The sequence below is a fragment of the Lissotriton vulgaris genome, chromosome 1_2 (genome assembly GCF_964263255.1).
Source record: "Lissotriton vulgaris chromosome 1_2, aLisVul1.2, whole genome shotgun sequence".
Lineage (NCBI taxonomy): Eukaryota > Metazoa > Chordata > Amphibia > Caudata > Salamandridae > Lissotriton > Lissotriton vulgaris.
The window spans coordinates 329,281,360-329,306,265 of NC_141686.1; the positions used below are offsets into that span (position 1 = coordinate 329,281,360).

Below are 24,906 nucleotides of genomic sequence, written 5' to 3' on the forward strand. Positions count from 1 at the left end.
GGGCAGGGGTGGAAGGCAGAGGGGTATGAGAGGGGTGGGAAGACAATATGCCACAAATCTGGGCAATAGTAGCAACGTGGGGGGCAGGAGGGGCTGAGCAGTGGAGAGAGTGAAGATCCTGGGAGGAGTAAGAAATGCGACGGGCAGCATGCGAGGCCCCAGGCCCCGGTCGGCCGCGGACGGGTGCAGACAGGCTTGACTTGTGCGCGACTTCGGCGCAAAGTCGGCGCTCCCGCTGCGCTTCCTCCAGGTCGCCATTTATACTGCCTGACGTGAACCACTAGACCTCTCAACTGCACGGTGGAGAGGCAGGGCGAAAGTGGTGCAGAGCAGAGCAGGAAGTGTCGCTCGTGAAAAGGACCCTCCGCACAAACAGTACACTTCCGGGGCGGACCGGGGTCGAGAGCGAGGGTAATGAGGTAAGCTGTTTGCCGAATCAAGAAGTTAGAGATGCGGGCGCAGTAGCACAAAGCACAATGTCAAGTTAAAAAATACACAAACAGCTCGTAGTCAGCTGAATTGCAATTAAAATTATCAGCAGCGCTGGAACACGCCCGCGGCCTGCCCGCCACGTTGACACTGATGGCTGAAAGAATTGCGGATAAATCATGTATTGGCTGAGGATGTAGCGCGTCCATATGAGTTCTGATATAGCGTTCATGATTTACATACAACACATGAGAGAAGAAGCACTACAAATGAGTGATTACTACATCTCCCACTGTCCTTCACAGGAACACGTAATCCATGCACATACGATATGGGATGATTGAGGTCTCAACTTCTATCTTCCCATATAGCGAGAAGATCAACAGGGCTGTCAATACCAGTCTCCCATATTAGACATGAGATGATTGAGGTCTTTCTTGCCCCCGCCCCCCCAACTCAGCGAGAAGATCGTTGTCTAATATAGACTGCACAAGTTTCGGTAATAGTGGCAGTGACGCTTGATAAATACAAACCTGACCTGTCACTATTTGACGCTTTTTCTAAGAAAAGTATGGTAACACTGAAGGCTGCAAAAATAAAGTACTGGCTGATTCTGTAGCGCATACATATGGTTTCCGTTGTAGTGCTAACGATTTCCACATAACTCATGAGGAGCTCTGCAATTGGGTTTTGACTACATCTCCCACTGTCCCTTATCGGAATACGCGATTCACGTACGCACGTGACTAAGGGGCTGACGCTTATTGCAAAATACAAACCTGACTTGTCACTATTTGCCGCCTCTTTTCTAAGAAAAGTATGGTAACACTGATGGCTGCTAAAATAAAGTACTGGCTGATTCTGTAGCGCATACATATGGTTTCTGTTGTAGCGCTAACGATTTCCACACAACTCATGCGGGTAAAAGCACTGCAATGAAGTTATGACTACATATCCCACTGTCCCTCGTTGGAATATGCGATTCCCGTACGCATGTGACTCACGGGCTGACGCTTGTTGCAAAAATAAAAATGGCGCCGCGGTCCAACTGGTTACCTCCCCGAGTCGGCTCAGAGGGACGCCTGGAGTACCGACGGTTAGGCAAGCAGACGTTCTGTCCTTTTCTTCGTTTTCTTGTTAAGAGGGTCTCTTTACTGGTATGGTGCTACAGCTAGAAAGAGCGTGCCTGCGTGATGGCCGACTCGATCCAGGCATGAGCAATCGCTCTCTTTCTCTTTAATTTTACCTAGTGTGGAGAAGAGTGTGGTGTAATAACATTGTAATGCTGCTAAGTGCGTTACGGGAGACGATACAATGCTAATGCCACAGAAACAATGTTCTATGAATAAGACAGACATGTCCCACTGCAGCACGGCACGGACACATATTTAGCACTCTTATTGTCCATTGCAATGCTGCAGTTTCTGAATAACTTTTACATATATAGAAGAAACTGACAAGATGCACCATACCGCATGTTGTATATTCTTTTGTATATATTTTTAAAGGGTCTACTAGCTGGTGCACTGTACTCTAATTAATAAGGAGAGGTTGGGCAACATGACCTAGATCCCTGACCTTCATCTCTTTGTTTTGACCAGAGCGGTGCTCTACTTACCTGAGCTGCTGCCAGGTGAGGCGATGCCTTATCCTCCTACCCAATAGGTAAGCGGATCCACATCTCGAACATGGGGTCAATATGTGTACGGTTGACGCATATAGATCTATCATCATTGATAGCTGTTAATGGATGTTTTTATGATTATGACACCATTTGTTATTCTTTTTCCTTGCTTCCTGTATCTGGCATGACTCTCTTTCACCTCTGGACATCATTCAGTACCCCGGAGGTATTACCCTATGTACCTGGGATATCCAGGTGACATGATTGTTAACTTGTATTATTTATCACTTCTCACTCCTTGCAGTAGCGATCATTTGGTCCTGATGAAGGCAGCTGACAATCTAAGTGCATTCACTGCTGAAACATGTTGACCTGTAACTTTATATAGCAGATATTTGTCAAACCTACTGTTGTTCTGTACTGTTTTTAAATATTAGAAGTTTGAGAGGTACAATTAAACTTCTTTTCCTCTCTTCTCTCCAATTTTACACACATCATCACTTTTTCACTCTCACTTTTTCACGCATTGCAAATCCGTTATCTCAACACATTCTCTCCTGATACCCTCAAATTCACCTCATATCACTGGTTTAGAAGCAACCACTCCAACATCTAGTGGCTGCAAGTATATTCTCCTTGGTTTGAGGAGATCCAGATGGTGACAAGGGCGGTATCGGACGATAACTGATCGGTACTTTTTATACCCTGGGAATATCCTGTTATGCTTAAGTCACACATAGGAATATGTTCTTTTTCTCTATTCTTTTTTTCTAATCCTTACTGAGTAGTTCATGCCTCTGACAGGACGTGTAGGTGATCCTTTAGACCCATAGGCACCTTTTGTTTCTGTACAAGAAATCTCTCAACCATACTCCCCTTGAGGCTCTCTGCCCCATTTAATAAATATACGGATGTTTTTTATGTTTTTGTCAGCGCCCCCTCACCACCAGACAAGTAACTGGAAAGATGCGCCACTGTTGCCCAGTCAGCAGAACCCCAGGCCTCTCAGATGCAGTTCCCACTTTATGTCACTAGAGGGGGCTCATGTGCACATTGGATGGTGCCATTTCCTCTTCTGACCCTCATACTCAGAGGCATAACACAGCCACCTGTGGACCCTGTGGCACATGGGGCCCCACCCTCCAGGGAGCCCGAAGCACCCTACGATCAGCGCATGTCTGTGAGGCATTGATAATCCCAGCTTCCCCTCACCCCTGTTCTACCACTTCTCTTACCTGGCTTCCTGCGACAAAACCCCCTGGATGTTCAGAGAGGATGCGCTCGAACGGTTGAAACTGATTAGGCAGGTCTGCGATGAACTTTTCTCTTCCGGTTTCCTGCAGTGGGAGATCAATATTATTAGAACACGTTGCCTCCTGTAGGGCGAACGATGCACGAGGCACACCATGGTGAAACAGTTGTGCTCATCACAGTTTGAGCATTATTGCTTGAGTTTTATACCTGATGCACTCGAGGCTGTGGAAAGGGATTCAACGGGCCCTGCCTAGTATGTGTTTATCTCCGGGGCAGTGTGATTAGTGCTTGATGTACTTTAGTGGGACCTTGCAGTGATCTGGGGGATTAACTAGGACCCCGATAAAACCCACTGATGTGGAACAACCCTCTCTGCTTTTGTGGTCTGGCCTTTGGGGACACTGGAATATGCTACTGGGGGGGCATGGACCCTGTTGGTGGTTGTGAGTGTATTGTTTTTGGTGTTTGGGTGTCCCCCACAAGTGATAAAGTCACTATAATGTTAGGTCCAGGCAAAGATTCCAGTCATTTACCCTGAACTCAGACCCTGGTAGCTGTGGCACAGAACAGACAGACCTAATTTGGAAACAATGGGTAAAGCATTTAGAAGTACCAAAACAGTTACAAAAAGGATAAACCCCAAAATATAAAAATCCAATTTAATTTAGAAAAATAGAGCAAAAAGTAATAATGAAAATGACACCCAATGACAAAAATCCATTAGGTGGAACTGCAGATTATTTTTTAAAGATTTTAGTGAAAGAGATTTAAGTGAATGGCTGTCAATGGTCATGGTGGAGCAGACATGGGCACGATTTGAGGCCGACCACAAAGGAGCATGATTTGGACACACTAAATAGATTGGTCCCACTGGTACCTGGAATTATGGAAGTTCCAAAATGTTTCCAAGTTCCAATCTGAAAAAGGACTATGTCATATTTCTGAAAAAAACTTCTTTTCTGCTCAAGACAAACTTGGAAATCAGCCTGACGCTGCGGAACTGTTGGTTGGATACCTTACACTATGGGTGGATATGTGGTCTGGTGGCTCAACCTGCCGCCTTTGAAACCTTGAGACCCAGGTCTAAATCCCAGCATCACCAGCTCAACCATTGTGTGAATATGGCCAAATCACTTAAATATCTATGTGCCTAAATGTGTAATATGTATTTGTGTAATCCCCACTTGATGTACACGATCTACTACTCTTTCCTAATACCTCATGAAATGTTCAGTCCCCCATTGCTTCAAAGCTAGATTTGCATTATATTAATACCAATGTATACCAACCATAGGAGTACACTGCTAAGGAGCTTAAGAGAGGCATTTAGAGACTCTCTGGGTATGAGGCAGAGGGCAACAACAAAATCCAGTCTAGGTCCAGCTTCCACTGGTCAGATGCAATTCTTTAAAGGAATGTCCACTTCAGCTTTTTTTAATGTTCATAACTTGTCCTTTTTCAGAGTCAGCAGTATTAGTATTTTAATATGCACTGTGGATTTCTACATAGGACAGCTAGGCCTGCCACAGTTACACTAGCTTGTTGGGCCTTGTCACTGTAGGACATATTAACATTAATCTACCTGTCCTACTTTTAAATACCATGCACAATACCTTGTGGGCTACAAGGCCAAAATACGGTTGACTTACTAATATTTAAAAGGGAGGGGCCTGATTCACAAACGCAGCTTGCAGTTTTGAATACGTTTACACTTTTGAGTTGATTTTCAACTTTTTGGTATTCTCAAGCTGCACTTTTGTAGAAACTTACATTGTTATAGTAAGGATAACACACTCACATAGAAATTATGAGAGTAGATACTCTCTACAAAACTGTAAGTTACAACTAAATTATAAGTTATTACAAATGTGCTAATTGTAAATACCGAAAAGTAGTAAACGTACTCAAAAGTGTAGGTGGCTGCAAAAGTACAGTTTGTGAACAGCACTTTGTAGCATATTTTGTAGTACTAAAGTAGTACTACAAAGCCTACTACAAAGTGCAGTTATTGAATCAGGCCATTGTTTTTACCTGTCAAAAAGGGTTCTTGTAACAGGCACATTGCAGGCGTAGAGTGCTCTGGTCAGGATACAATGGTAGGCTCAAGCCATGTTTCCTTGTCACACTAGCAGATGGTACAATAAATGCTGCAGTCCATAGGTGACATGCAACTTTTCATGCCATGGGTGCATTTCTACAACATATACTGGCCTTGTGGGAGAGTTAAATACGCCAATCCGGGATTTGCCAGCTCCTACATGTTTTAGGGGTCAGAGCACATACACTGGGCTGTGCCCCAGGGTGCAGAGTAAAAAAATTCAGCAATAAAGTTCAGCAAAAATACGGACGGTGGTGACCACACAAAAAAGAGGCATTTGCTTACAGTGGAGGTAGCATCCCCTGGGCCACAAAATCATGTCAGGGAGTTTCTGTTCAGTCCCAAGCATGTGAGGACTTGTGCTTCATCTAGTAGGGAGTGCAGGGAGAGGTAGAAGGTTGTTGTTGTCACTCTTACAGGTTCAAAATGGTGCTTGTGTGTGAAGAACGATACCAACGGGAACACACCCACCTTCCACGGTGTGTCCCCTGCCGAACCCTCTGTCGATCTCTCACCCACTGTTTCTGCACCCCCCCTTCATGGTGCTTCAGTCCCCCAAGTGTTGCTTCTGCTCACTGGTGTGCCCTCTGGGTTGCTTCCACACCCAGCCATCCATGTTATTTCCCTCCACCCAGGACCCCATGCCCAGAACCTGGATGCCTGACCCTAAGATGGCGCCCTTCGCCACCAGATAGTGCATATAAAATGAGCAAGGATGAGGGGAGCACAACAGGAGGCAAGAGACACGTTGCCCTAATAGAGCTGCCCAGGAGAATATGGAGTACCAGCCTAGGAGTACTTGTATTGCCTTTACCGAACACCTGCTGCTTATGAGGGAAGCCTTTCACACTCCTTTGCTCAAGGTATACCTTGTTTTTTTTGTTTTTTTTAGTCCGGTGTTTGTCACATACAGGCACGGTGATCGGCACCGTGATAATGCCTCACCCGACCCCGCTCCTGCTCACCCTCCATGACACTTGACTCAGAGATTTTTCCATCAGCAGCTGAGACCTAGACATTTTGACTGACGCTCGGTGGAGCTACCTCGCGAGCTAAAGGGGAGATGGGCTATGGATTTCCCTCCTTGGCCATCACCTACCCAGCCAGTCTTTGGGCAAACTCTCCTGCGTCTCTCTAATGGACTTTTCTCCCTTCTCCTCGTCTCCATACTCCCTACCCCTCCTCTCTACTCTTCTCTTTCCAGCTATTGACCTTTGCCCTCACTCCACTGGACTTTCTTCTATGAGCTTTCCCTCATCAGTTGAGACTTAGCAATCTGACTGATGCCCGATGGAGCTACCTGTTTAGCTATTAGGGTGATGGGCTGTGGATTCCCTCCTCGGACATCACCTACCCAGTCGGTCTTTGGGCAGACTTCCTTTCGTCTCTCCTGCCGTCTTTTCCTTCATCCTTACCCTTCCCCTCCCTCCTCTCTATGTGTCTCACCTTTCCTTCCTATCTCAATTTGTTGCTTAATTTTTGACGTAATGTGTATTTGTTTTCATTCTCGATAACATTGTATTTGTTTTCATTCTCAATTACATTGTGTAGCCCAATGTAAAGTGCTCTGATACCTACGGGTCTAGCCAGCACTATATTTGACTCTTACATAACATTCCTCTGAACTTCTGATGGACCTCTGATGATGCCCCATGGGCATCAAAACTGTTTGTACTCACCTCGATACACGAGCAACATTGGATGATTCCCGGTGGAGCTGTCATATGCAGCTATTGAGGAGTCAGGCCCTGGTTTCACCCCCTCGGCCGTCACCTACCCAGTCGGACATCTGTCATTGTTTTCCTCGTTTTTCCCGTTGTGTATTCCCTCCCTCCCCATCCTCCTCCCCCTGTGAATCTTTGATTTAAGTGATGTAACGATGTAACTTGTAACTAGCTGTAACTCATGTAAAGCACTCTGATACCTCCAGGTCTAGTAGCGCTATATAAAACTTTTGAAATAAATAAATAAATGGCTAATATTGTAAATTTGCTGTACCCTATTTTTGCCAGCTTTAGAACTTTGTGTACTTTACCCCTGCTATCTAGTGAAAAGTAAAAGGAACAAATGATGGACTGAATGCTGAACAATGCAAACATTCACCCCCAATCACAAAGATCTGGGTTTAATACATCGTTTTTTGCTCACCACACAACCCCAGTTTGGACACAGCCATATGCAAATGAGCCTTGACCCTGCTACTCATGGGAACAGTCCAGCTGGAACTGATGAGCCAGGTTCTCCCTGGACCAGAAACAAGTATCCAGGGACCGGCTTCGTGGTATCACCCATCATCAGCCAGCTAGCATGAATCCAGGGGCACAGTGAGCACAAGACCTTTGTCTGAGCATATCCTCCCAGTGGAAAGTGCCTGTTATCCCCTTTAAACATGATGACATTTACATAGCCATAATTAGCATCTTCAACGTACCTATAAGTTCCTAGTATACGGTACGTAAAGTGTAAGCATGGGCGGAAAATCCGTTCCGCTCGCGGATTTTGCGGATTTTCGGTAAATTTGCAATCCGCGAACTCTCGCGAATTTACCGAAAATCCGCAAATTCGCACGCAGCGGATTTTTTTTCTTGGTGATACAATATTGCGGCGTGCGGCGATCACTTACCGTCATTCAGCGTTTGCCGAGTTGTTTTTCTCGATATTTTGCGAGTGCTGCGCCATTTTGGATCTTGCTGCGGGATCCCGCGGGAGTTTGGCGACGCATCGCGAGAGTTCGCAATTGCGAACATGTAGGTGCGGCGGGCAGCAACAATCTTGCACTCGCGAAATTACAAAATTTGCAATTCTGCACAAGAAATCCACTAGCAAGCAGCATAGACCTTCTGAAAATGATGATTTTTATCAGAATAACTCCTCAGGTTGACATTTGCCTGCACTTTTTTGGATTTGAGGCCTTTTGACTTTCTTTGGATCACTTTTGGATTAGAAATCAACTTTCACAAGTAAGTTTAAATGGGGCATTACAGTTGCTGTTCTGCAGAAAAACGAGTTTTGCAAAACTGAAAGCACTCAGCAGGTGCAAAAGTTCACTCATCATTAGTAACCATTCCCTGTAGTACTTCCTGAGGGGCCCCTCCAAATTCAGTTGCCTATGTTTGTTTGGGGCATTACAGTTGCTGTTCTGCAGAAAAACAAATTTTGCAAAACTGAAAGCACTCAGCAGGTGCAAAAGTTCAAACTCATCATTAGTAACCATTCCCTGTAGTGCTTCCTGACTGGGGCCCCTCCAGAGTTCAGTTGCTAGTTGCAACAATTCTATGACCCTGCTCTGACCCTCTCAGCAGGCTCATAGAATAGCTACAAGTAGGCCACAAAGGTCCTGGAAAAAAAAATTGCACTGCAACAGAAAGCAAATTACAGATAAGGAAGCAGGTGCCAGACTGGAACTTTAAAACAGTGACACATTAATAAATCAACCCCAAATTAATTCATGTCCGTTGAAGCCTGGCAGGTGTGCTTGCTTTCCCCCCCCCATAATCTACAGTGATGAACCAGAGGGTTGCATTGATGTACCAGAGGGTGGCATGGGTGAAACAGGGTGGCAGTGGTGAAACAGAGGGTGCTGTGAACCTGTGATGATGAACCAGACATAGAAACAACATAGTCGCGACCGTTGCGAGCCGACAAGTACGTTCGCAATTGCAAACTGGTACAAAACCCTCGCGAACTGGCAGAAACCCTTGCGAACACAAAAAAAATCCGCAAATTCGCAAGAATTCGTGGATTTTGCGGATTGCGAGTTCGCAAATACGCAAATTCGCGAACGCCAGATTCGCAAAATTCGCCCATGCTTAGTAAAGTGTACCAAGGTCTTGTAAATTAAATGTCACACGTGGTCTGCAGTAAACATTGTGCCACCCAAAGCAGTGACAGAAAAAAACATGACTGCAATCCTGCCACCAGCAGCCTGGCTATGCAGGTTTAAACTTCAAATTCAACCTACTAAAATAACACCTGTTATAAAGAGTAAAACTCTCCCTTTGAATATGTATAATCACTCCCATATGAACCCTACTGACTATTAAGGCAGGCACATTGTATTTAAAAGTAGGACATGTAAAGGCTAAAGTTAAACATGTCCTTACAGTGACCTGCACTGCAACGCTATTTGCACGGTAGCAAGGTTGGCTGTTCAATAGGAGGGCATTGGGATACAATATTAAGTTTATTAAATTTTATCTTCACCTAGAAAACAGCTACAAATTACATTTTAGGAGTCTTAGAAATATTTAGTATACGCGCAGTTCACTGATGAACTTGGATTTGTAATACATTTTGGAAAATTGAGTTTTAGCTTCCAGGTACTTCGGTCAAGACAAAGGTGACTTTTTAAATCTGCATTTGGTCTATCCCTCCTGCCAGGCAGTAATTAGCATGTGAATGGACGTGAACAAGGCGTGAACGTGCTACCATGAGAGGTACAAAAGGCATTGGGCATAGGGAGGTGTTGCTGTGCCCTTGACCGGGTGGACTATGGGCTTGGCCCAAGAACTTAATTAACTTCAAAGAGGCCTACCCTGTCACAAGCAGATATAGCTATCGCCCTTCTTTTTGCCCTCTAGCAAGACTGGCCTCCATCACAGTGTGCTTCTTGGTGACATCACAGTGCCAGATCCTGCTGGAGTGTCAAGACCTTAGTTGGGGGTACAGGGAGTCAGTGACATCTTAAGGATTTTTGGGGACATTGGGAAAGCTATATTTTTGGGCCTCCTGTTTGGAACAAATTTAAATTTGCTTCCCTTTTCTTTTCATTAAAGCCCTCATGATAGCAAACACAAACAATATTGAATTATACGTTTAACCTTCAAAAACGGGGGTACACAAAAACAGCCGGAAGCTCAAGCTGCCAAATTGTACCAAAAGAAAGCTTAAACAGGCATTAAATTGGAGCTAGGTTTTTTAATTGCAACAAAAAAGTTTTACGTAGCATTCTGGGTTGAAACAGGGTTGAAACAGCTTGCTGTTTCCAATGCATGGAAAACATGCTGTGAGTGACTTCTTAGATGTTTAGTCAACAATTATACAATATTTATTTAAGAACTATGCACATAGCACTTGAAATTACAGCTTTAAGTGGCAATTAATTATAATCACTAATACATTCTCCTTCACTAGTGCTGCTATTCCTTTAACAGTGAAACCGAGGTGGGTTGAAAGATAGAGAAAGAGTGGTGGTGAAAAGAAAAATGGGGTAAAGAGGGAGATGTGAGGTAGAGAGAGGCATGAGATAGAGGGGTGAGGGGAGTGATGAGGTAGAGAAAGGGCTAGGAGAGAGATAAGGTAGTAGAGACATGGAGTGAAAGAGGTAAAAATAGAGACCATGGGTCCCATTATGTAACAGAATATGGGACTGACCCCAGAGGTGCGACGGTCCCACGAGGCCTATTAGTGTGGCGGGCGCATTCTTGCCTTTAACACGGGGTGGTGTAAACAGCACCCGCCGCAATGTTAAAGAGGCATCTTGTCCATTGCAATGCACAACGAGACAGGCACTGTGCGGTGCCTGCCACCTTGTGTAAGGCAATGTAGGGGGGTACCATAGGTATCTCCCAAGTGCAGCTCTCCACCCCCACCCCCCTGGGGGCCCGTAACGGGCCCCAGTGCACTTTCGGCTGGCCTCATCGCCGCCATGGAAAGGCCTTGAAAAATGCACATTATTATATGGATGGCGGTCCCTGCTCGGCACCGCCACCATATTGTCATCCCAGATCTGCATGGCAGGCCATCGTAACGATTGCCTGCCAGCGGAAAAGCTGAGGAAATATAAATTTTATGGTCAAGAAATGTTCCCTAACGTGTACCCCACCGTCTCCATGTACGAGCTTAAAGTGCATGTAACTTCCCTCCTGTGCCAGCTATGAAGACGCAAATACATTTGCGTCCAACGTTAACATGTCCTCTTTCAGATCCACCCTGAATGGGTTGAATATTCCGTTCCTAAGTATGCCTTGCCAACGTCTTTATGTGGTGTACTTTACACGTTTCCCAGCCCAGGCGAAGTAGGCCCTGAATTCTGCCATCAAGCCTTTTCCTGCCTTCTGACTCTAAATGCCTTAGCCTGGGCCTGCCTTTGTACCCGTGACCTCTACCTTACTCCCTGCGCGGCTAACGGCGCTTAGCTCAGCCTGTTGCCTGCCAAGACTGTATTCAACCTTCGAATTATCTGCTCCGCTCCTCAGAAATACATTCCTGCCTACTAGTTCAAGTAAACATCCTTCCAGCTGCAGAGCAAAGGGCCCGGCCTCACTGTCTCCGTGCAAGTAATTCATAGCTCCTGTTACCATGGTAGGCCCATGCCCCTCGCATCTCATGCAGACACGTAGACGCTTATACATGCACTCACAGTCAGTATAGAATAGCCTCTGCCCAAGAGACCTTTCCCTCTAGAAAATATGGTTCCCAAACAACAGATATCAGATATGATATAGGAACGAGTTGATCTGACATGCCAGACTTCTGTCTCTTTCCGCTAGTGTAAATGTCAAGTCCCCTGCACCCTCCAGCTTCACGTCAATCACACGTCATGCAGCTGCCCGTGCATCCAGATCTCAGATTTCTGCTGACATTGCCAGATTCTGCTATGTACCCACCCACTTGTGACACTTTCATGTGACGTTTCTAGCACACACCTCTATGTTCACGCCTAGTTCACGCCTTTTGATTACGTATTGCTAACACGTGTGTGCTTTTATCTTGTTTCTCTCAGCTGTTACGCCTACTGTATTGGTATCCATTATATGATTTAAGTATAAAAGTTATGTCTTGTCAATAAAGTATGCTCTATCCCTTCCTGAACCCCAGTGGTGTCAGGAACATGATATCCGGTTCAAGAACCATTCCTTTTTAAGGAATAAAACCCCTAAGAACTCTAACACCACGGACTCTGCGTCTTTCTTTCCGATTGAGTTATTTTTTTTTCAGTACTTACCTGCATAGAAATTAAGACGGTAATTAAATATTTACCACATTATTTTGGCGCCCGAACAGGGACCCCTCCCCCACCTCACGCGCCGGTTGGTGCGTTGCAACCTTTGCCCCCTGCCATAAGTCAAGACGGACAATTACGCGTACCCGCAGGATTTCCTGTATCTCCCTCAGGCCTACGGAGGTGACGGAGACTGCGATCAGCACCCAGACGAGGCGGTGAGGAGTGCGGAGGATCCCGACCAGAGCCTAGCCAAAAGAAGCAAGGTCCGAGGTGTCAAGAGGCCCACCAGTTCCGAAGTATTCACGTATCGAGCCGAGTTGAGTCCAGTCCGGTCCAGTCCAGTCAAGTTTTCCGAGGCCTTCTGTTCCGTGCTTCCCGGTGAGTACCATTGCTGGGGACGCATCTAGACGGGTGCATTATTATGTATCCGGTAAAGACGGGTTTGGGTACACAAACACGGTCTGCACTGTTTTAGACAGTGTATCTGTGCTGTTTAGCAGTACATCAGGTATTCAAGTTCTTGCGCTGTTCTCCACAGTGTATCTGTGCTGTTTAGCAGTACATCTAGTATCAAGGGTAGTCATATGCGTTTAATATGTTTTTCATGTGATTAATGTCGTGGTATGAGTGATCGTTTGATGTACATTACTGTGTTTTTGTGTAACTAGCTGTGTTCAGAGTAAGTAACAAGTATCGAGTATCCAGTACTAAGTAACAAGATGCCGTTTTTCAATAAATTAAGACAGATAGGAACTAGGAAGGGGATACTAGAGGAAGAAATTCCTATTCCCCCTAGGGACACTCCTGGAAATTTTATGTATCATAAGCATGGCTTAGATGCCATACTGTATCTAGATTTATGGGCCGATTATACCAAGCACCTAGACGAGAGACACAGATGGCCCGTTACAGGAACATGGGATGCCGAGTGCATCATGAAGGTAGAAGAAGCGCTATGGAAAAAGAAAGCCAGACAATCTCAGAAAGACGCCATAGAATTTTGGCGAAAAGAATCACATAAACGTGCCGAAAAAGCACTCCGAAAAGAAGACAGACATAGAGAAGAGACGGATAAAGTCCGAGAAAACGAATTAGTTAATGAAGGGATCCGAGTAAAAGCAGAACAAGTGGACCGCATGCGAAACAATCTTGTAAATGGCATGTACTTTGTGGCCGAGGGTTTGCCTGAAGCCACTTCAGAAATACCGAAAGATCTGCCGCCGCCATTGGTTCCGACTAAAGTAAGTCACAGGACCACTAAAGATATATTCCTTGCTTCCTATCTAGACGATGTAGCTCCCGCTTACACCAATTCACGTGCCCACGTACCGCCTACTGACGGTGACGGAGGTGGCAACCTACTCCAAGACAATGTCCAGTCATCACCGCAACAAAGCTCACCCGTTCAACAGTCTGCTCCACCTGCTCCTCCACCTCCACCACTTCCCACACCTAAGATTAATATTCCAAATCCGCTTGCGCCTGATTCTAGTAAGAGACAAGTTCAGGTACAGATACCGACTCCACAGACATACAATTTTCAAGCTTCCGCTACAGGAGGTGCGACAGGAGGTCTCCAGACTCCGCCACCAACACACAGATTGAACGTTAGGGACATAATGAAGCAACGTACACCCCAAACACCACGTTTGGACATGCTAAAAGAACCCCTTCCAATTTGCAGATACGATCCAGTACCAGGTAAAGACGATAGAATGTTGTTAGCATCACTACGCATACGAAAAGTTGCAGACTACCTAGTGTTATTACCAGGAATGACTGAACACCTAGATAGAATATATCATTTTATCCAGACTGGGGAGAATCCTGAAAGTATTAAAGAGGCCCTGGCTCACCAGAAAGTAGACATTTAAGGTTGTATATTAAGTTTTTTCATAAATTGCTTAATAAGAGAACGAGACAGGCCTGGAGTAGACCAGGAAGAGATGGAAGCACTAAACAAGTGGGGTCAAAATATAGCCGAGGGAAAACATGACAAACTGAATTGTATAGCAAGCATGTACAAGAAAATCAGAAAAGCAGTAATAGAAATACACGAAAAAGAACAAGAAAAAGAAAAAGAAAGTGACAGGAATGACTCCTCCGAGGAGGACGGACCTGAAGAACATGACACGGCTAAAGAAATGATAGCATATGTAGGTAAGGGAAATTATCATAGGAAAGGCATTCGTCCAGAAAGCAAGAGAGTTTTTCTCTCTGGTATATCAAAACCAAATTCTCCTGAATATCTGTTTCAAGGTACCGATAAAATTCTTCAAGAACAAATGGGGTACCATGTACTCAATTCTATGGATGAACAAGAACTAGCCCGGTCAGCAGTCCTATGGGCTGACAATCCTAGCACATACAATGATGATACAATAGCACAGACATTTCTGAACCTTTCCCCAGACGAGCAGAAATTAGCTGGTGTATACATGATTCAGCATCTCATCACTTTATACAGACAACAACATTCTGATCCAGGTCCCTTACCGGATACATTAGAAGCGCTACTTATGAATAGATGGAGAGGCCTAAGTACCAGATTAATTCAAATAATTCTAGAACAACGCCGCAGATATAACACTTTCTTAGGCCCACAATATGTTTCAGCTCCGCCCCCAGAAAGAAAAATGTTTCATTTTGACAGGCAGAATCCTTTACGAGAAGTACACCCAGTTATGAATGCCAATAATGCCTTGGAACGTGTGTTTGTGTACACACCTTTGACAAAGTTGGAATTGTTAGAAATGAAGAAACTAGTACCCTGTCATGATAAAGACCCTGCCGGTTTTCACCGAGAACTTAAGGACATGTTACTCATGGGAGATTACACGTATACGGATATTATGAAATTATTAAAAGTACTGCTGCCCACCGGCATTTACGAGAAACTGAAGGAAAAAGAATGGGAGGTGGGAGATAAAAAGATTATTTGGACTGAAATAGAAGACGAGGAAAAAGCTCGTACCCCCGGGCTAGGCCTTGGGGACAAAGCTAAAGCATTACCAGGTCTAATAGTACAGGTTTTGCCAAGATTATTGACAACTAAGAAGGAAGACTGGGACGCAATCTCAGCCTGTAAACAGAAACACGATGAAGATACTAGTGACTTCTATTCAAGATTCGAGAAATGTTTCATTATTAATAGTGGCCTGAAACCAGGTAGCGAGTCATACCCACATCTCTTCGTAACAAAACTAGTCGAGAATTCCCTGACACAAGTTAAGAACCGTGTATATAAAGTTGAAAGTACATGGCAAGCAAATACGCCATCCCAGATGTTACAAATGTTACAATATCATCAGAACAGAATTAGAGAAGAACAGGATCATGAATAGAGACGTATGAAAGACACGAAAATGAAAATGTTAGTGGCCCAGTCGGTCCCAGCCGACGGTCAGAGAAAGGGTGCGACCCAGACAGGTAATTCAGCAGCTCCCGTTAAAGGGACATGCAACTATTGCAAACAGCCAGGTCACTACGTACATGAATGTCCGGTCCTGAAACACAATATAGCAACAGGTAAAACTAAAGAAAGACCGCGTCCGCCTAGACAAGACCAGGTCCAGCAACAGACTTCACAGAATACACAGCCTATGCATGCTCCACCACATACAGTACAGACCACAGCGGTATCACAGCCACAGCCCATTGCCGCGACGCAGCAAGTTTCACAGCAGATGTATCAGTATGCCCAATCTGATTACCCCGATTATCAGCGATACACATGAAACAGCCTAGAGAGGGAGGTTGGCTTGCCTCTTATTGAGATTCCTGTAGATCAAGAGGGTCCTTATGTACACAGTCAAGTATTGGGAAAAGACCGAAAGTTTTTAATTGACACAGGGGCAAGCCGCACAACAATCAGCCATGATGAAGTCCCAGGGGCACCCCTCTCAGGCTCACAGAATGTTTCCCTTGGTTTTTCAGGACAGCCTATTGTGAATGAAGTATCGAAACCAGCCCCCCCTAGCAGTAGGTCCATTATCACGTGTTACAGACTTGTTACTAACTAAATCATGTCCAGAAAACTTGTTAGGTATCAAAACGTTGAAGGCTCTAGGAGCTGTGATATGTTGTTCTCCGGAAGGAGTTAGACTTTTTCTGCGTGACTTTAAGGGTCACTATGTATTACGAGAGTTTGATGTCAGATTGAAAAATGTACCGAAACACCTGTGGGCACAAGGCCCGACCGATGTAGGTTGTATGCACATTACACCATACTGTGTTACACTCAAACCAGGAGTTGTTTTACCACGAATCAGACAATACAAGTTACCACCCGATGCTGTAGTGGCTTTACTGGAAATCATTGAAGAGCTCATTGCCCAAGGAGTGGTCGTAGAAACCGACTCCAATATCTGTAATTCTCCTATCATTCCGATTCTTAAACGTACTGATCCCAATGCACCGCCAGTATATCGGCTGGTGATTGATTTACGAGAACTGAATAAATGCATTGTTCCACAGTATCCTGTGGTTCCCGACATCTCATCCTTATTGACTGCTATTGATTCAGAAGCGACGTTCTTTACCGTAATTGATCTCAAGAACGCCTTCTTCAGTGTACCCATTGATCCAGAGAGCCAATATCTCTTCGGATTCAGTTTAAATGGCCGAAGTTTCAAATTTTCACGCGCACCTCAAGGATTCACAGAAAGCCCCAGCATCTATAGCCAAGCACTGAAAAGACAACTTGACTGTATCCAAATGCCAGTTAACACTGCCTTACTACAGTACGTCGATGATCTGCTGATCACCGCACGAAGTGAACCCGAATGTGAACAAGCATCACTGACAGTTTTACATTTTCTGGCCGACAAGGGACACAAGGTGTCTCCTTCGAAGCTACAATTCTATGTTCAGCAAGTTTTGTACTTGGGTCACTTGCTGTCCAAAGTGGGGAGACAGCTCACTCCTGATCGCATCCAGTTAATTGTAAACATGCCACAACCCCAGACACAAAAGGAAGTGCGGGCCTTTATAGGTCTCACCTCGTACTGCAGACAATGGATTCCTCAGTATGCATTTCTAGCTAAACCACTCATCCAGTTGACAACACAGGAGGCAGCGACTTCGACTGCCCTCCCTTGGAAACAGGAACATACACAGGCCTTTGAGGAATTAAAGAAAGCTTTATGTAAAGCACCAGTTTTAGCGACACCATGTTACAGCAAACCTTTTACACTTTTTGTTACAGAACGTGATGGTACAGCGTTGTCTGTCCTCACACAAGATCAAGCAGGTTCACATAGGCCTTGTGCTTATTTTTCAAGTACATTGGATTCAGTGGCCCAGGCTCTGCCTGCGTGCTTAAAATCAGTTGCAGCACCAGCCCTAGCAATCAGACAGAGCGACTCAATTGTATTAGGACATCCATTGACAGTAAAAGTTCCACATTCTGTAGAGGTCCTTCTAAACCGAACCCAGACTCAACACTTGACTGTAGCACGACTGACAGTTTATGAATTGACGCTATTCCAGCCACACATAGAAATCAGACGCTGTAACATTCTAAATCCTGCAACATTGTTACCTTCGATTACGACAGATTCAGCCCAGCATGATTGTATAGAGATCATTAATGCAGTAACAAAGCCCCGACGAGACTTAACAGACGTTCCATTGACAAATCCGGACCTGACACTTTACGTGGATGGTTCATGTATGAGAACAAACACAGGAGAATTAGTGGCCGCATATGCAGTGACCACTGAAACTGAAGTTAAAGAAACACATCGTATTGATACACTGTCCGCTCAAGCAGCAGAGCTTATCGCTCTGACCCGAGCCTGTATACTAGCCAAAAACAGAAATGTTAACATATTCACAGATTCACGTTATGCTTTCGGAGTCGTACACGACTTCGGAGTGTTATGGCAAGAACGAGGTTTCTTGACCTCTCACGGTGCCAAGATTCAACACGGTCCCCTTATTCAAGCACTGTTAGAAGCAATACATCTGCCTTCAGGCATATCCATCATGAAGTGTAAAGCACATACTAAAGATCAAGACTCTATTTCCCAGGGTAACGACCTGGCAGACCAAACAGCAAAACATACAGCATTGACTCACACTCAGACAACGGATGTAACAAAGATCATAGTGCCGACACATTGTATGACAGTTAGGGATCCCACACTGGATGTAATCGATATTCAGACACATGCTACTCCAGATGAAATCAAGAAATGGACTGAACTAGGAGGGATCCAGACAGATCAGGGATGGATGACGAAGGGAAAATCTACATGGTTTCTCCCCGACTCTATGGTTCAAGTCATAATAAATACCGCACATAGTCCAGCACACCTAGGAGAAAAAGCTATGTTAGACAGTTTACAGAATCTCTGGTACAACAAACATTTACGAGCAGCAGCAAAACAGAAAGTGCGTACTTGCATGATCTGTTGTCCGTTCAATCCAGGTAAAAGCGTCCCTGTAGAGCAAGGTGGATTTCATCCTCCCGATCACCCTTTTGAAGTCCTCCAGATGGATTATATCCAGATGGACCGTTGTCGAGGATTCAAGTACGTCCTCGTAGTTGTTTGTGCACTTTCCCGTTGGACCGAAGCATATCCAGTCCCAGATTACACTGCCCCGACCACTGCCAAGCAGCTGGTTCGAGAATTTTTCCCACGGTACAGCTTGCCTCGTATCGTGTAGTCAGATAACGGACAGCCATTCTCATCCGAGCTCATGAAGCAGGTTTCACTTCTGTTAGGTTACCAGTGGAAATTCCATTGCGTCCGACATCCCGAGGCAGCTGGCCTTGTAGAAAGGCACAATCAGACATTGAAGACACGTCTCGCCAAAATATGTAAAGAGAAAGGGGTCGACTGGATAGTCGCCCTGCCAGTTGCACTATTCTACATGAGAATGGTCCCGCATTCGAGATCAGGACTATCCCCGTATGAGGTGGTCTTTGGCCGACCACCAAATATGTGGGGGATGCCCATGCCTAAGAAAATAACCGATGTTGACTGTAATATGCTGACAGATTACCTTGCCTCCTTGATGTCTGCACTCCAATCATGTCATTCACAGGTTGCCGCAGCCTTTCCCGACAACACTGATGTGAAGCCACACGATGTCCGTCCTGGTGATACAGTCTTAATACGAAATTTCGACAGGAGGAGTCCGCTGGAGCCTCGCTGGCAGGATCCGGAGCTCGTCCTTCTGACCACGAGGACTGCAATTAAAGTTGAGGGCCGAAAGGGGTGGATCCATACGAGTCATATTAAAAAATTTAATGAACTGTTGCCAGAGACTGACTCTTCCACCCCCTCAAAGGACTGCCCCGATTCTAGTGACTTTAAAGTTTGCAAGAGAGAGAAAACTCCGCAAGAGGAGTATAAATTAAAATTGCGGTCTAGCAAGTCAGACAGTTTAATTGTTTAAGTCCTCCCCTAGGCGAATCGGTTAAATTAGTTTCTGACATGTATCCCCTAGACCGAGACAGAGAGAGAGAGAGACAACTCAAACGTGCATATTGTAAATCACTTCGTAGTCACTGTATAGTGACATTATTGGTTATGTTTTTTCTAAGCCTTCTGATTATTGCTGCCAGTATATTGTTGCATGTATATTACCCTATCTTCAAGCGTGTCCAATCTGCTTACAATGTCACTGCCGAACATTCTTTTAGTGAATTACCCCCACATGAGCTATCTTACAGACTTGCGCTGCGCAACAACACATTCATTAGTATGTTACATCACTCCCATCAGACTAATAATGCTACAAACTGTTGGATATGTGGCCGACTCCCTCCCTATCAGAAATACAAGGGAGTTCTGCCTCTCTTTCCATACCCGTTCACTCACAATGGCTCATGCGGAGCATGGTTTAGATTAATTAATTCTTTAGATTCTGATATTGCTGTTTTCGAAGGAAATTGGGTTTGGGGAAACCTGAACTTAGTTTTGCTTAACGCCTGTTATCCTGACAAGAAGGGACTTCCCACTAGGATAGGAACTGATCTAGAAAATGAAGTATATGGATTAGGTAATTATACAATTACCCTCATGATTCTTACTGTTGAATCCGAAGCTGCACCAGTTCTCTCTGCTATGTCAGTATTACCAGTCACGGGTGACTTATGTGTTAGAAAGAAGAGCAAATGATGTTACATGAACAGACTGATCGATTCATGAGGATCGATATATCATGAAGGGTCCGTAGGGAACAAGGAGGGAATGAGGAAATATAAATTTTATGGTCAAGAAATGTTCCCTAACGTGTACCCCACCGTCTCCATGTACGAGCTTAAAGTGCATGTAACTTCCCTCCTGTGCCAGCTATGAAGACGCAAATACATTTGCGTCCAACGTTAACATGTCCTCTTTCAGATCCACCCTGAATGGGTTGAATATTCCGTTCCTAAGTATGCCTTGCCAACGTCTTTATGTGGTGTACTTTACACGTTTCCCAGCCCAGGCGAAGTAGGCCCTGAATTCTGCCATCAAGCCTTTTCCTGCCTTCTGACTCTAAATGCCTTAGCCTGGGCCTGCCTCTGTACCCGTGACCTCTACCTTACTCCCTGCGCGGCTAACGGCGCTTAGCTCAGCCTGTTGCCTGCCAAGACTGTATTCAACCTTCGAATTATCTGCTCCGCTCCTCAGAAATACATTCCTGCCTACTAGTTTAAGTAAACATTCCCCCAGCTGCAGAGCAAAGGGCCCGGCCTCACTGTCTCCGTGCAAGTAATTCATAGCTCCTGTTACCATGGTAGGCCCATGCCCCTCGCATCTCATGCAGACACGTAGACGCTTATACACGCACTCACAGTCAGTATAGAATAGCCTCTGCCCAAGAGACCTTTCCCTCTAGATAATATGGTTCCCAAACAACAGATATCAGATATGATATAGGAACGAGTTGATCTGACATGCCAGACTTCTGTCTCTTTCCGCTAGTGTAAATGTCAAGTCCCCTGCACCCTCCAGCTTCACGTCAATCACACGTCATGCAGCTGCGCGCGCATCCAGATCTCAGATTTCTGCTGACATTGCCAGATTCTGCTATGTACCCACCCACTTGTGACAATTTCATGTGACGTTTCTAGCAAACACCTCTGTGTTCACGCCTAGTTCACGCCTTTTGATTACGTATTGCTAACACGTGTGTGCTTTTATCTTGTTTCTCTCAGCTGTTACGCCTACTGTATTGGTATCCATTATATGATTTAAGAATAAAAGTTATGTCTTGTCAATAAAGTATGCTCTATCCCTTCCTGAACCCCAGTGGTGTCAGGAACATGATATCCGGTTCAAGAACCATTCCTTTTTAAGGAATAAAACCCCTAAGAACTCCAACACCACGGACTCTGCGTCTTTCTTTCCGATTGAGTTATTTTTTTTTCAGTACTTACCTGCATAGAAATTAAGACGGTAATTAAATATTTACCACAAAGCGGCGGACAGTCTTTCCGTCCACCGCCGTACCCCTCGCCATACTAACCCAGGCTGGCTACACTAGTCTCAGGTTTTGCATCAAAAGCTTTGGGTGCTTGCACTAGTCTGAGTAACGCCTCCTGATGGAAAATGGCACAGAGTGGTGTTTGCGCTGAGAAATGGGATCCTTTCCAGTGCGAAAAACTTGGCGCACTGGAAACTAAACACATTACTAGAGTCTGCGCTGCTTTGGGCACTTTGTGTGACCTTGTCGCGCCTAGTAATCTGGCGCCACAATTCTGTTAATCATGCTTGGCTTGTTGTTATGAGCAGCGCTATAATGGGAGGAATTTCTACTATCCCACTAATTTTACCAGGGGCCTCTTGAAAGGTGGGGCCCTGGACAATCGCCCACATTGCCCAGGCCTTAAAATGTCTCTGTGGATAGAAAACAAATAGGGCTCTAACCACCCTGTTACCCTCCAGAGTGGGTAGAGGGATCACTCCTGGGGATACTGACGGGATTTCTCCCCTGCTCTGTTCAATAGGGTCCCTATTACACATAGGGCTCTCTCTCCATGTTTTCACCACAGGACACCTTAAACAGGCATGCTAGGACAAACAAAGAAATTGCACCCTATCAGGAAGAATGCGCTGCCTTCACAGTAACCGCGAACACGCACTGCTCTCAGGGCAGCGCATTCAGGAGGAATACAGAGCGGCTGTTTAAAAGCTGCTCCATGTTTCTCTGTGAAGGTGGCAAACAGCCTGCATTTTAAAAAAGAAATAGGGGCATATTATCAAGGGCCTTATCTCTGCTTTTATGGCTTTAAAAGCCAAAAAAGCAGAGATAATGTTTTCGCCCTATTAACAAGAGGGTGATAACATGTATTAGCGCATGTTAGCACCCTTTTACCCGACGCCTCTTTTTGCCTCTCTAATGAGATGCAAAGTGGGCGTCACTGGGCAGAACAACATTGTAAATATCACTGAAGTGCACATCGTGATATTTACAAGGAGGCCCAAGCATTTTTACAGACTAACGTCTGCAAAAATGCTGACTTACCTATACTTTATATTGGAGGTGGATTATGCTGATAGAACCACAAGGTCGAATCAGCAAGGTTATCTCCGTTTTCCATTGAACATCGCTGGAAAACCAGTGATGTTTCACCTGTGGAAACTATGAACCTGCTCCCTGTTGTCCCAGGACCGAAGAGTGAGTGCCATGAGCTAGTGGGATAGACTCCTGCTAAGCTCCAGGAACACAAACGCTGCAAGTGGTCTGCAACAAAGAAGAGCCCAGCTGAGCCGTTTCAACTATATTTGCCCAGGACTCTGCTGGCAGCATCTGGGACATTGAATCTTTACTCACTACGTGGTATCCAAAAGGGTTCCCTGAGAAATATCGATGTAATAACTAGGGATATATACAAATAGCAACTCATATAAAAACAAAATGCATACATTTATCAATAATTTAAAATAAAGCATTCTATAATTAATTAAAACATTAAACTATTAAAAACAAATGTACATTTCGCAACACAATAAATATAACAGTATGGAAAATGTTGGATAGCGTAGGGGTAAAAATTACTATTCCCACTCCAGTGAATGAAACAGTAGGGAAAGCACTGGATGGTGTAGCGGTAAAAAATTACTATTTCCACTCCAGTGGGTGCAACAGTAGGGAAAGTATTGGTTAGCAGAAAAAAATAAATTACTAATAACATTTCAACAATAAAAAAAAATATTTATATTTCCAAAAATAGATAAACAATATTTAAAAAAATACCATTGAACATATAAAAATAACACATATTATAATGATAGTTATATATAATACTAACCTCCAAATATGATATTAAAGAAAAAAATACATTTATAAACAATATTTATTTAGGAGAAACAAATATTCACAAACAATCAAATTATTTAAAATATATATGTATTTCTTTTATTTCCTACCATATAACACCACACCAATAAAAAAGGCAACATTTTTATTAAATTTCATTTCCATAACTAACATAATCAATATTAATTTTAAAATATGTTATTATTAAAAAAGATAATAAACATTCATGAATTACACATTCTTTAACAATATAATATCCACAATACGCACCTAAAATTAATTACACAATTACATTTATTAATGACAAATTCATTAATTTAAATTAATTAACAAATAATTAATCATTTATAAAAAAAGATACTTCCCACCCTTCCCTCCAGTTACACCTATAAACACCAAAACACACACCTAAAATTAATTACACAATTACCATAATTAATTACTAATTAATTAATTTTACTTAATTAACAACTTTTTATCAGACAATCACTCATGAATTAATTTACACATTTCACACTATAACATCACAATTATACAAGTATGAATAAATATAAATATTCAATAAATGTCATATAGTAAAATTACTTCCCACCCTATTCCCCTATAAACCCACAACCTGTTACCAAACTAATAATTCAAAAATCAATAACAAAAATTAATAACTACTATAAATAATAAATAAAATGTATATAAATAAATTACTTCCCACCCTATTACCCTACAAACCCACAACACGCTGCGGGACTAAAAATGCAAAATTCAATTAAAAAACTGATTACCAACTAACATTTTGACATATATAATTAAAATACAAACAATCTTATACGAAAACAAACATCACACAAATAGAAAATATATACTAAAATACATAACATTAATAAAAAATCGATATTTTTAAAAACTATGGGGCCCATTAGGATCCGCCCTACATCCTAGCCCGCCCGCCACCCATTTCCCCCCGCCACATTAGTAGGGCAGGGGGGACCGCGGCAGACGGGAAGACTGTCTGCCGATTTTCCGCCCGGTCAATGAGTTGACCGGGCGGAAAAGGGTTTCATTTGGTGGCGGTATCTGCTAACACTGCCTTCCATATCAGGATGCAGATGGGAGGGTGCCTTTCTGTGGAGGCAATGCCGCCACGGAAAAGCATGTAGTGTTAGTGTTTGGGGGCCCGTAGTGGGCCCCCAGGATGTTTGAGGGGTGGTACATGGGGGTACCTATGGTACCCCCCAGCAGTTCCATGCACAACATGACAGGCACCGCGTGGTGCCTGCCATGTTGTGCATGGAAGTG

General features: G+C 44.1%; 1 protein-coding gene across 1 annotated transcript in view; it reads right to left on the bottom strand.

Moving 5' to 3' along the window:
• The window catches only part of LOC147736656 (glutathione S-transferase P 1-like), a 113,106-nt gene that overhangs the window by 27,840 nt on the left and 60,360 nt on the right, over nucleotides 1–24,906 (bottom strand). Inside the window, exon 6 of the mRNA XM_086953412.1 lies at nucleotides 3,289–3,390. Within this exon, the coding sequence (XP_086809538.1) occupies nucleotides 3,289–3,390 (102 nt within the window). The remainder of the gene's footprint in view (nucleotides 1–3,288; nucleotides 3,391–24,906) is intronic.